The sequence below is a fragment of the Notamacropus eugenii genome, chromosome 4 (assembly GCF_028372415.1).
Source record: "Notamacropus eugenii isolate mMacEug1 chromosome 4, mMacEug1.pri_v2, whole genome shotgun sequence".
In the NCBI taxonomy this organism is placed as follows: Eukaryota; Metazoa; Chordata; class Mammalia; order Diprotodontia; family Macropodidae; genus Notamacropus; species Notamacropus eugenii.
The window spans coordinates 78,133,945-78,147,476 of NC_092875.1; the positions used below are offsets into that span (position 1 = coordinate 78,133,945).

The 13,532-nt window shown below is 53.7% G+C and overlaps 1 protein-coding gene across 1 annotated transcript; it reads right to left on the bottom strand.

Moving 5' to 3' along the window:
- Positions 1-488: 488 nt before the first annotated feature.
- JUNB (JunB proto-oncogene, AP-1 transcription factor subunit) lies at positions 489-2,602 on the bottom strand. Its single transcript, XM_072602219.1, has one exon. The coding sequence runs from the start codon at positions 2,172-2,174 to the stop codon at positions 1,092-1,094; it is 1,083 nt and encodes a 360-aa protein (XP_072458320.1). The 5' UTR covers positions 2,175-2,602; the 3' UTR covers positions 489-1,091.
- Positions 2,603-13,532: the final 10,930 nt, after the last annotated feature.

The following is a 13,532-nucleotide window of genomic DNA, read 5'->3' on the forward strand; positions in this document are numbered from 1 at the left end:
CCTCTAGGGTCTTTTTCTCCGCCAAAGAAAGGTTTGGGTCCAGCCTCAAAGCGAGAAAAAGCCCCAGCGACGTCACAGCTTGTCCCTCCAGGCTAAGACGCCCGGGGCCACAGACGGCAGGAACCGAATCACGAAGAGATTGTTAATATAAGAGTCTAGAAACAGAAACTGACTGGAGAGACACACTAAGACGCTAGAGACTGAGAAACAGGGACATAAAGAAAAGGGAACTAGATATATAAGGGACAGTGATAGGAAAGAGCCAGACTCCTAGAACATAGATGGATAGATGGATAGACAGATGGAGAGATAGATAGATAGGATAGATGATAAACAGGGATAGGGACAGAAACAACCATTATAGGCAGGCTCAGAAGGCAGCCAGCAAAAAATTAGGTGCTGAACCAGGTTTAAGGTTCAAATTAGCCTTCCCTCCCCAGCCGCATTCCCTCCCCCATCTTTCCATTAAGACGCCAAGGAGTAATAAATAATAAACAGTCTTTTTTTTTTTACTTAAATAAATTCAATAAAAAGTCAGAACAACAAAAACACACACAAAAATGATAAAATAAACTTTAAAACTCAAGTGCTCCGGGAGACACAACCCGATGGAACCCTCAGGGCAGGCAAGGTGGCAGGCTGAGAGCACCCCTTCCTAGGGGCTCCTACCCGCCACCGCGCGGGCCGTGTGTAGGCAGCGGGGCCAGCTCCGCCGCGGGGATAGAACTTCTTTCTTAAATACACAAATATATTATATTCAATATGAATCGTGTCTGTTTCCTGCAGAAAAAAAAAACCGTACAAAACAGGGAGTACAGAGGGTCGCCCAGAGGCGTGGGGGCCCAGGTCAAGGTGAGGCTTGTAAACTTCGAGATTGGAACTAGTGGGTGAGTGGGGAAGAAAGAGAGCGAGCCGACAGGCGCGCTGGGCGGGGCCCCTCCGTCTAGTCCAGTGCCCTCCAGGTGGCCCTGCCCTCCTCCCGCGTCTCAGAGTCTGCGGCCCGCCCATACCCGGGCAGAATCACGCGCGGCGGGGGCGTGAGGGGGAGAGTCAGTCACGCAGCCGGGTCCGTGGGCGGGCCGCGCGTGGGCTCAGAAGTTCTGCATCTTGACGGCCAGCAGCAGCTGGCAGCCGCTGTTGACGTGGCTCAGCACCTTCTGCTTGAGCTGCGCCACCTGTTCACGGAGCACACTAGCCGTGTTCGACAGCCCAGCGTTTTCGGACTTGAGGGTCTTCACCTTGTCCTCGAGTCGCGCGATGCGCTCCAGCTTCCGTTTGCGGCACTTGGTGGCCGCCAGCCGGTTCCGCAGTCGTTTCCTCTCCACTTTGATGCGCTCCTGGTCCTCCATATTGATGGGCGACACGGGTGGTGTCCCGTCCCTGCTGCGCGCCTCGGGCACTGTCTGTGGTTCCTCCTTAAAGGCCGCCAGCGGCCCTGCGCCTCCCGCAGCCCGGGCGCTCAACCCCACTGCTGCCGGGTGGCCCCCGGGGAAGGGCGGTCCGTGGGGGAGGTAGCTGATTGTGGCAGTAGGGTAGCCGCCCGCGGCCCCTGCGCCCGCGCCCCCACTACCACCACTGGAGCTGTAACTAGTGAGGTTGGTGTAGACAGGAGGTGGTTCGGGGCCCAGGGCTGAGGGACCATAAACGCTACTAGGGGGAGCTGGGGGCCCTGCGGTTCCGGAGCTGCCACTGCTGCTGCTCAGTGACACGTTGGGGGGCGTCACGTGGTTCATCTTGTGCAGGTCGTCAAGCGCTTTGACGAAGCCATCTGCGAAACCCTCCTGCTCCTCCGTCACACTGCGCGAGTAGAAGTACTGGCCCGGCGGCGTGGGCGTTGTGGTGATGAGCCCATTGCTGTTCTGCGCTATGAGGCGCTCCAGCTCGGGAGACGCGAGCTTTAACGAGCCCGCCGGCCCAGCAGAGGCCTCGTTCTGAGGGGGAGGTGGCGGTCCTGAAAAGTAGGCACCACTCGCGTCCTCTGGTCCCGGTCCCCGACCATGCCCTGGCGCCTTGAGGCCGCGGTAAGGGTCAGCGGCAGCGGCAAGATTGAGTGCCAGATTCTGTTTCAGCAGCTTGTAATCATGCAGTCCCAGTGCAGCGGCACCTCCCCGGCCATAAGCTGCCGCCGGGTACGAATCATCGTGGTAGAAAGGTTGCTCCATCTTAGTGCACATCCAGGCGCCCGCGCGCCCAGCTCGTAGCTCCCGGCGCTCCCCTCTGCCGAGAGGAGGAGACCCCTGAGGCACTCGAGCTCCAATGCCTGAATGCCCTCGGGGCACGCTTTGGGAGGCTCGGGTCAGACCAGCCGCTTCTGGCTTCCGGAACGCACCTCGATGCTAAACCTGAGTTCCCCTGCTGTGCCCCACTCTTCCCGGACTCAGTCTTCTGTGACCGTCCCCACCCCTTCAAGTCTCCAGAAAACAGTGGCAAGGATCTTGTGTTAGCGAGGCAGATCTGACAGCAGGAGTCCAAGTCCTGGCCTGGTTCAGTTGGTCTTCTTTGCGCCGCGCCCTGTTAGCTGGCTCGGGCGATCAAGGCTCTATGGCTGCCTGCTGTTCTCAAGCTCGCATTCCCAGCCCACAGCCTTCGGACTCCCCGCTTCTTTGCCGGCCTCGCTGCGTACCCCAGAGCCTTTATACGGCGGTGGCTGCGTAAGCGATCCCTGATTGGTTGTGCAGGGGAACCAGGCCCCCGCCTCCTCCCGCACCCCACTCTTCCCCTCCCCGCCCAGTATGCCCGGGCTCGGCGTGGGGAAGGGGAGGAGGAGACTGGCGTCACTGCCAGGAAGCGCGTGTCCTTGTAAACAGCAGCGGCGGCGGGACAGGGCCGGGCAAGGACAGGGCTGGGCTGGGATGGTACTGGGATGGGCAAGGGAGACAGGGAAACTGGGGGCCGGAGTAGGGGGCTGGCTCGCGAGAGGCCGAGAGACTGGGCCTGGAAGACAGATCAGGGAAGAGGGGGACCTGAGATAAGAGACAGGGGATCCTAAGACCAACCCGGGGATGGGGGCGATTGAGCCCCAGAAGCTGCTGTGACAAATCCCCACGGGAATCCACCGACCCTTTTACGAAGACTCGGACACCTCGAAACTCCCCACTCCCTACTACACCTCCGACCTATACACGCAGTGTCTGCAACCTACTCGGACCCTGTCTGACCCTCACATACCCCACTCTCAGAGACTAAAGACCCCTCCCTACTCGCTGTCTATTAGAAGGGTACCGAGTACCTAGAACTGGGAAGCCGGCGGATGGGAGGGTGTGGCATAGGTTATCGATGAACCAGGAGCTCCAGTGCCTCTTTACTCCTCTTAGCCCCCAATCCCAGTCTCTCTTGCTCCCCTAAAAGGCGGTCTGAGAGGGAAGGGCAGAACGCCTAGGTTCCTCTCCCAGTCTATGGGGAGCTGGCACACCCATGGAATCACAGATTAGCAGTTAGAAGGTATCTTAGAAATATGATGGGGCAGCTCCCTTATTCTACAAGGAGGAAGGCCCAAAGGTAGTAAGAAGCAGAGACCAATCTAGAGCAGGTTTCCTGACTTCAAGCCTAGGGCCCTTTTCCCTCCCCCTTGGGATCTGGGTTGGTATCCGGGAGAACTCCCCTGGGTGCCTCCAATCCCTGACTTCCCTAGAAACCTGCTTAAGAAAGATCTGACGGAAATGTGGCAATGGGTATGAGGAACTGGGACTCGACAGGACCTAGGGGAGCAGGTATGTGCCTGGCCTCTGGAACTGTTCCCCCAAAGCAGGGACAGGTATAGAACCACCTTTCTTCCCCAACAGGAACAGATCCAGGCCTGCCTCTGGAAGTCAGTGAGACCTTTCTCTTAAGCATTCCCAAAAGTTGGACTCCTCTGGGTATTTCTAAGATGTCCAGGAGTCTGGTGGGGATGGAGACATGCAGGAGGTCTGGACTTTGGGGAAGAGGGGGTGCTACCTAACGGTTTTTTGTCTTCATCCCTGGTTTCCTGCACCATTGGCTGGTTTGAGGGAGGAGGGGAAGGCCAGAATGGATTGCTGAGTTTAATTTACCTGTGAGAATGCTCCCCTCCCCTAAGCCTCAGCAAGTCTCTGAAGTCACGGGTGGAAATAGGGCCAGAGAATGGGAAGAGGAACCCTAAATGTCCTCTATAGTCAGAGAATCCCTTTAAGGGGGTTCCCAATACAGCCCTAATTGGAGTGATACAATACCGTAGAAAAGGAGATGGGGGCAGGGTGGTGGAGCTCTTGTCATTGTCTCCATAGTAACCGAAGGGGGCTCTAGGATATTGCCTGCCCCTGGCTCCCAGTCTGAGAGTTGAATGAGGCCTGAGATACTCCTGCCCCTCCAGATTCCTGACCTTCTTGGTTAAACCTCTGTTATTCTTCCTGCTCATCCAGATCTCCTCTCCAGTTCCCCGAGACTCTTCCATTTCAGAACTCTTCAGCCTCTGAACCTTTGTCCCCCAAATCCCACTCTGCAGCATCCTGAGCACCCGCCCCCAGGACTCCTGCCTTGGAATCTCTACCCCATGGTGCCCCATAGAACTCTCTTCGGCCTCCTCTGGTCCTCTCCGGGTCAGATTCATCCCCTACCCCTTTTCCCCCAGCATCCTAAGTCCTTTCCCTGCCAGATTCAAACTCCAGTCCCCTGTACTTCAAGCTCCGGCTCTCAAACTCTGGATCTCTGCCCCTCCGGTCCTCCAGGATCCTGTCCCCCTCCCCCGATTCAGACTCTGGTCCCGCCTTCCCAGTTTCAGCCCTAAGTCCAAATAAGGTCACAGGAAGGGGCGGGGCCCCGAGCCCAGAGACCCGGTTCCTGCCAGGTCCTAAGGAGGGGCCAAGCCGGGCCCCTCTCTGGCTAGTTCCAACCAGCCCCGGCCACCGCCTCCGTACAGCACCCCCCCATCTCACCCGCCCCTGGGCCTCCAGCTTTGTCCTGCCTCACCCCACCCAAGTCCTGTCCCCCTGCCCTGAGGCAGGATCCCAGGGGAGCCCAGGAAGACTTGGGCCAGACTTCACCCCATCCTGGGGCGGAGGTTGGAGTGAGTGGGAAGGGAGCAAAGCAGCCAGGAGGACAAGGTCCGGGGCGCTGGCGTGGCGGAGGAGCCTAGGGCCCAAGGTGGGAAAGAGGGACTGAGTGACAGTTCCCATTTCACAGGACAGCTGAGATTATTGGGTAGAAATAGGATGGTGAGGCTTCGTGTCAGACCAGAGGTGGGACTTCCCAGCTGCCAGGGTGTGTGTCTGGAACAAAAAGGAAGTCTCACTTCCCTTCCAGAGAGGCCCAGAGCTGCAGCCAGGGGATGGCTAAGGTAACTTTGGAGGGAGCTGTCCAGCCCCCACTTTTACACAGGGAGTACTTCTACAAGGTGAGGAACTTGAATCACATTCAGGACATTTGCGTTTTAGTCCCATTTCTGCCACTTACTAGTATAAGACACTCTCAGGGTCCTGATTAACCCATCTATAATTACTTTATAAGGGTCTGCACAACGTGATCTCTTTACAATCCTGACACTAAACAGAGACAAAGATGCGGCTTCTGCATCGGTCAAATGACTCCTTCTGTGGACCTCAATTTCCTCATTTGTAAAGAGTTGGGTTAGATAATCTATTTCTGATTATATACAAAAACAGAAAAGTGAGGAATAGAGAGAGACATAGAAAGTAAGAGAGACAGAAACAGAGGGACAGAGAGAAAGGGAGAGGGGGGAGGGAGGGATGGAGTACACAGAAAGAGAAAGACAGATGGAAAGAGAAACAGTGAGAGGTAGAGATGCAGGCAGACAGAGGAACCAAAGGCAGAAGGTTGCTTGTGTGTGGAGTAAGAAAATGAAAGAAGGGAAAGAGAAACTGAGACTAAGTGAGCCAGATAGCTATACAGACAGATAGAGTTGAAGAGAGGATAAAAAAATTACAGATGAATAGAGGAGCGAGTGGAGATGGTGGGAGAGGGAGACAGGGGGATATAATGAGGAAGGCTGTGTTCATCCTTGGTTGCTGAAGAAGACCATGCCATCAGAGAAATAATGACATGACTTGCACTTGACTTTGTTTTGAGTGAGGGAGAGCTGTGCCTTACTTCTCCTCCAGAGCCATCTGAATCCAGTGACCAGATATTCATCAAGATGACTGGAGATGACCCACGACAAGGCAATTGGGGTTAAGTGACTTGCCCAAGGTCACACAGCTAGTGAGTGTCAAGTGTCTGAAGTGAGATTTGAACTCAGGTCCTCCTGACTCCTGCACTGGTGCTCTATCTACTGCACCACCTAGCTGCCCCAATGAGGAAGATTAGGAAACATGACAAGGACACTATCCTCAACTTTGAACCCCCAACCTCTCTGTCTGGTCTAGGTATCTGCTTATCCCCAGGGTTACCACCATGTTTCTTCTTTTTCCTTAACCTGAACCCCTGCCCAATGCCTCATGTTCGTCCCTCCTTCACCACTTTCCCCGTCCCCTGCTCTCCCCAACTTGGTCCCTTTCTCTGTTCCCTCCATCATCCTGGTCTCTATCTTCTGAGATATATTCCAGGCTGTAACTGACCAGTCAAGAGGGATGGAGTAAGTATGAGAATAGTATGTGTATGTGTGTGGGGAGGGAACTGGGCTCTGTCTGGCCGGCACTATGCCAATCTCCCTGTCTCCCGCCCATGCTAATGACTCCCTGACTGACACCTGGCAAGACCATTGGGCTGGGGGAGGCCAGGGCCTCTACAGGGGCTTTCCCATAAGGGAGGGGAGGGGGGGTAGAGGGAAACAACAGAGAATGGGTAAGATAACTGCTGGGGGAGGGGTACAGACTCTCATTCACTGGCTATCCCAGCCCCCCTTCTTCATACAACATCCACCCACTGCTCCCAGAAGTTCAACCCCACCCCCCCAAGCCAGGGCCAGGAGTGGGCAGGGACCCAGAGGCTTTGGTGACTCAGCTCCCACAGCAAGCCTTGGTCAGCTAAAGAGATAGATATCAGGTTGAAGGGATGGGAAACAGGGAAAAAGGACTGAAAGACTGAGATCTACAGACAGAAGTAGACACAGATATAAAGATAGGAAGAGAAAGAGGGAGAGAGAAACAGACTTAGACAGAGAAAGGGAGGGAGAGGGGAAAGAGAGGGAAAGAAGGCCGGAGGAGGAGACAGAGACAGAAAGACAGAGATAGAGAGTGCCTACTTCACCTCCAAGGTCCCTTACAACTAAGATTCTTGTCTTGGGGATAGAAACAGAGGTAGAGAGAGGTAGGCAATAGTCACAGAAATACAGATGCCAACAGAGACAGGAAAGGAATGAAGAGACAGCTTTATAACCACTCTGCTCTGCTCAAAAATGTAATGCAGCATATCAAAGAAATATACAGAAACATAAAGGCAGAGAAACATACAGAAAAAGAGAATTGGAGATGAAGACCCGCAGATCTTTTGATGTCTAGAGATACTTATTTATAAAGAATTAAGCATCAAAAGTTTAAAAACATAGGAAACAGACTAATAGGCAGGTCAAGGCAGAGGGGTGGCAGAGAAAAAGTGTGAAATGATGCAGAAATGATTCTTGATGAAGATGAAAGAGAATGAAGGAAGATGGCTTACCAGTACTGTATTGAACAGAAATTAATTGGAGTGGGGATGGGTTATGTATATTGATGTAGGGATGGGATAAAATAACCTCTACATCTTGAAGACTGGAAGAATGTCAGATCATCCCTGTTTCTCTGTTCCCACCCCCCAGTTCCTTAAGAGGGCTAGTCTGGCAGGTTCCAGGCTCAGGACAGCTTCCATGCCAGCCTCACCCTTGTGGCCTGTGTTTCTTGGGCACCACCTCCCCCCCAGCCGCCCTGCTGGCGCCAAAGTCTCCAGCAGCCAGGTAGGCGTGGACAGAAGGCTCCCCCCTGCTCCCCTCATCCGGTGCCTGGCACTATAAGCACTGCCCAAGCCCCAGGGAGGTGGGCACCATCTATAGGCATCTGGTTGGACTCTGGCCCTCTCGGAAAGAGGAAGCCCTGGAGGCTGAGGTGACTTCCCTCCAGGACAGTATTCTTTGGGGCTTTTGGACAGCCCTGCAACCTAACTTCTCCTTCTTATAAATAGCCTGGTAAACCTTTCCCCCATCTTGTCTCTCTGAAAATCTCTTGCTAATCAGCAGCCACTTGTTCCCTCTGGGAAACTGAGGTCTGGGGAGGGGAGAGTCCCTGTCTTAAGTGACCTAGCAAGCCAGCTGGTGCTAGAACCTTGAGGTCAGGCTTCCTAGCTCCAGGAAGTAAGTGCTGGGGAGGGGGCAGGGCAGGAGAGGAAGTAGAGAAAGAGGAAGAGGTCAAATTCAATGGGGAGTTGGGGAGGGTTAGGCCCCTCCTTCTCTGCCTGTTCTGGAAGCCTGGAGTGGGATGAAGGTAGCTGGCTAGATTTGGAGCCAAGGGTCCTGGGTTCAAATGCTAGTTCTGTTATGGGCTCTCAGTATGGCTATGGACAAACTAGAGGGCTGCAAATTTCCTCATTTATAAAAGTAGGGAGCTAAATTAGGCAACATTTTTAGGTTCTCCAGCTCTGAAACCCTGTGAAATTTATGAGGAAAGAAAAAGTAATGTTGGCTGAATTCAAGGGGGAGTTTGAGGAGACTGAACTATCTTCCACCTTAATCCTGGTTTTCCCAGCCCTCCAAATCCTGTTCTATGGGCTAAGAAAGGGATGGAGGGGGTGGTTAAAGAGGAAGGAAAGATTGAGAGGCAGTGTGGTGTAATGAAAACAGCCCTGGATCTCAAATTAGGAGACCTGAGTCTAGATCTTGAATCTGCTACTATTACCTGTGTGAGTTACCTTGGGTGAGTCCTTTCCCTTTTCTGGGCTTCAGTTTTCCTATTCAACAAAATGAAGGATCTAACTAGATGACTTCTGAGGTCCTTTCCAGCTTTAAATCAGATTAAACTCAGAAGGAAGAAAAGAGGAAGCAGTGGAGATTGAGGGATTTCATCCACCCCTCCAGCCCCCAAGTTCCCTGAAGTAGTTAAAGTTAGCTTCTAGCCAAACCTATTCTGTGTGCCTGGGGTTCAGTGCAGGAAGCAAAGCCCTAACTCTTTACTTGGGTGGGGCAGGTCAATCTCCTACTCCACTCCCCAATTCCAAGGCTTCCAATCTTTCCTGGAAGTAGGAAGCACTGGGCCCACCATCTTCCCTCTGACTGAGCACTATAGGAGATGTGAGGGAGGGAGCCAATGCCCAGATGTGGAAGAGGAATGATTTCCACAAGACCAATACCCATCCACTCCTCAGTGGGATACAGCAGTGTTAAGGTTAAGTAGTTAGTAAGGAATACATAACAAGATTCTGGATGCGAAACCCCATAAACTGAGTGGAGACTCAGAAAATCCTCCAGGGGAACAAGGACAGACAGACAGGTGGGGGGGGGGGGGGCAAATAGAGTGAGAAAGCTACTAACAGATCCTCTCTGTCCCATTACTCCCTACCCTTGAAAAACTCATGAAGAGGGAGAGAGCATTTTCTATTGATTTGAGACACAAACATCATCGTTGCTGTTAGGATGGAGAGGGAGTACCGGAGAAGCAGGAAGGTCAGGACTGCGTTAGTGGCTATGTCTAGATTGTGTATTTGAGCATGTTCTGTGGTGTGTGTATCATATCAGGCAATGTCTGTGTCCTTGCTATGTCCTCCCTGGGTTGTATATGTCTAGTTGTGTACTGTTCTCCCAGGGTTGTGTAGTGAGCTTTGTTCTTAGTAGGCATTTGAATATCTCAGTTGGGGTGCACATCTAGGTTAGGAGTGTGTGTGTGTATGCATCCTTCACCTACATGTATTTATACTGCGTGTTTGTGTATGTATGATTGAGCTATATTTGTGTCTTGAATAAGTATGGGTTTGTGTGTGTGTGTGTGTGTGTGTGTGTGTGTGTGTGTCTGGCCCTCCAGCTGTGTGTCAGGGTTTTGGTGACCCCGTTTTCACTGTCTGATGACCCAAGCTGATGTCTCCCTGAGGGGGTGGGTTGGGATGAGGGGAGAGCCCGGAATCTCCAGTCCACAGGATGTTCCCGAGACACTAGACCAGACTTGGGCTTCATCCTTCAGTTCCTCCTCCGTTTACCCCTCCCCCACAGCTCAAGCTGGCTAGCCTGCAAGCCTCTCCACAGGGACCCAGGCATTCTGCGCCCTCAGCTCCAGGGGGCGGGGCTGTGTCAGGGCTGGGGAATGAGGGTGGCAGGGAGGAGGCCCCCAACGGGCCAGACGGGTTCCTCCTCATTCCTCCCACCGCCTCTCACTTCCTGGGTGCATGGCAGGAGGTGGGGAGGGGGGAGGGGGAGGGTGTGGTGGTAGGGTGTGGAGAACCAGGCTTCAAGGCCCAACCTGGGGGTGTTAGGGCCAGACCTTGTGGCCTGGGGTAAAGAGGAATGGATCCTGGCCCTTCAGAGCCAGACCTTGAGGAGACCCACTCCTCAGAACCTTAGAATCTGACCTGGTAGGGGGAATGAGGGGCCTCAGGACAGGAAATGGCCAGGGATAGGGGCAGTTTTCTCCGACAAGGAGTGAAAAAAGTGGATCTTAAGGTCTCAAAGTCTCACTAGTGAAGATGTAGAGCCCTCAGGGGAAGTCCTTAGGATCAAATTTGAAGAATGGGATTTATATGTTAAGTTCTTGAAGGGGAATCCTGGGCCTGGATGTCAGACCTGAGGGTTGAGGGGAAAGGAAGGGGGCTGATCAGCAACCAGCCCTGTTCTATCAAGAACTTTCCAGGTCATACTAAAGATCCACTGGAAGGGGAATGGCATCCAGACTGAGACTGGTAGCTTAAGGAGAGGGGTAGCACACTAGGAGAGGCTGAGCTAGGAGTTTGATGCCTTCGTCCTCCTGGGGTCTGAGGCCTAGTCTGGGGAGAAGAGGGAGAAGATGTTTTGAGTCAGAGCCTAGGTTGGGGGGGGACGCAGCTGATAACTTTAGCTCTGAAATTAGGACTGGAATGAATAGGACAACAGTTTTCTTAACTGTTTCTCTACTAGCTTTCTCTGCAAAAACTTCCTGTCTGGGGACCTAGCTCCTTTAGGCAGCAAGATTTGTTCCCAGATAATTATTGCATACATGACTTTGGCATGTATACTACATGGTGCTGATCACGTAAGCTGTGACAGACTTGCCATACTGGGTGGCCCCTGGTCTTCTATATTGACTCCCAGACCCAGAGACATGCATGTGGGCACAGGAGAAGCATGTTTATTTGTGCTGGTGTTGAGCCCATGAGTTTGAGCCACAGGGTGAGAGGCCAAGGCCTCCCCAGGCCTGAGTGAGTCACTGCCCCCCTTCCCCTCCCCACACAAACCCATACTGGCCCTTCCCAGATTCTGTGAGAAGTGTGGGGCCACAACAGCCACCTGGGTCCTGATTTCCAGGCCTCAGCTGGAAAGATATGATCTAAGCATCTTAGCTTCCATCAGTAGGCCTAGGCTGGGAATCAAAAGTCCCCTCTTCAGTCTGGGTTCCAGCTGCTCCCCAAACCACTACACCCCCACTACCTACAGAAGGTTGGAGTGGCCGAACTAGAAAGCCTTCCCATCGTCCTGCACTTTGGTGCTTTTAGCTCAGGCTCCCTGGTCTCTGTTAGGCTGTAGAGATGGCATGGAGGAGATTGAGACCCTCAGGGGATCCCCCTAACAATATCGAGAAAGCCTCGAGGAGAAATGATTCATAGGGTGGAGCCCCCCGGTACACTGGGGACCCTAGGGTCTGAGTCACAGCCAGGGAGGGAAGGGCACTGAACCCTCTCACCCCAGGCCAATCAGGGCGGGTCAGGAAAAGAAGGTTCCCCCCACCCACCCACTCCCCTCTCCAAGCCCCTGCAGGCATAGGAAGCTCTGGAAGGTGGGGGGGATGAGAGGGGGAGAGTAAAAAAGGCCGGAAGTCGCGGTTCCCATGGAGATGGGGGTGCAGCTGATGGCCCCGTTGTCCCAGCCGGGGGAAGCCCCAGCCTGGTTTCAGCCCGGCAGGAAGGGGTTAACAGCCACCTTCTCTCCCGGTTTCACAAGTCTAAAAAGCCCCTCGAAAGGGGGAGGAGGGTAGGATAAGGTGTGGTGGGGGCAGGTGTGGGATGGGGCTCACACGCAGTAAGGGGACCAGGGAGGGGCAACCATGAGCCCCGCTGTCCCAGATCCCCCTACCACTGCCCCTCCCGCAGAGCCCTAAGGACCCATGCACGCACAAGCACAGATGCACTGGGTCCCACCCCATCCCCATCCACCGGATTCCCACTCCCCTAGAGAACGCATTCTTCGTCACGCACGCACGCACACAAATCCCTTCCCCACCCTCGTCACGCACGCGGCCCCCTCCCATTTCCGTCACGCACCCAGGTCCCGCCCCTTTACCGTCACACTGGCAGATTCTTCCCCGTCACGCACTGAGACTCCCCCACCCCCCGCTCTTCTGAAGCATTCAAATATCTCCCTTCCAGTGCTTAAACCCAGCTCCTTCCCAGTCTTATTCTTGCATACAAGTTCCTAGGCATCCTTCTTTAGTACACCGAGCCCTCCCTGTCCACACCAACACACAGCCCCCTTCCCACCCCTCACTGTCAGTCGTCTCACACACAGGACCCTTGCTTGTCAGCCCCAGCCGGGTCCTCGTTTGACACATGACCCTGTCCCCTTCATCAGCCAAAGCTCCTCCCTGGGTCAGCCTCCAACTGCCCCCCAAAACTGGAAGAAAAGCAGAGGTTGAAAAAGAGAAATGAAGACAAAAGCAGCATGAGACCCACCCAGACCACATACCTCTTACCCCACTCCCTTTTGGGGGGGGGGGGGATGGGAAGGAGCTCTGGGTCCCTGCCTGGGGCCGTGGGCTCCCGGTTCCCTGACCTCTACTCCGTAGGGAGCTAATCTCCCTAATCCCCTCTCTATTTGTTCATAGTAACACCATTGGTTTTTCTAGTTTTAAGGTTTATAGTACACTTTCTTTACAAGTCTGTGAGGGGACAATAACAGTGCAAGCATTATTATCCCCACTTTATGGATGGAGAAACTAAGGCTCAAATAGCCACCACTACTCTCCCATCTTCAAAGTCTTCGATTTAAGTAAGGAACCTCAACCTTGGGTCTGTGAACGTGTTCCACCTCACGCACATGTTGATAATTACATTTCAATATTTTTTTTCAATCCTGTATATTTTATACATCTAAAACAGAAAGGGCCCATAGGCTGCATAACACACAAACAAGCTGAGAACCCCTAATTTAGACTCTGGAGAGTCACCCAACATAGGGAGCCCGGGAACAGACAAGAGACCCTTGAAGACAAGGGCCTGTAGGCACACTTGGATTCACAAGAGGGAGATACTCAAAGTGGGGGGAGAGGGGACAGACTAGGTTTAGTCTAGCTGTAGCTCCATCCTGTGGAGAGGGATCCTGTCAAGTGTAGGAGGAGGGGAAGAAATGTGAAGAGGTCACCATCCCGGGTGGGTTTTCTATATAGATGTCTGGGGGGTGGCCATGGGGGGCAGGGAGAGTCTGGATACTGAAGGATGTGGAGGAGGGGAGAAGGTCTGGATCCAGCTGTGGCAGGCAG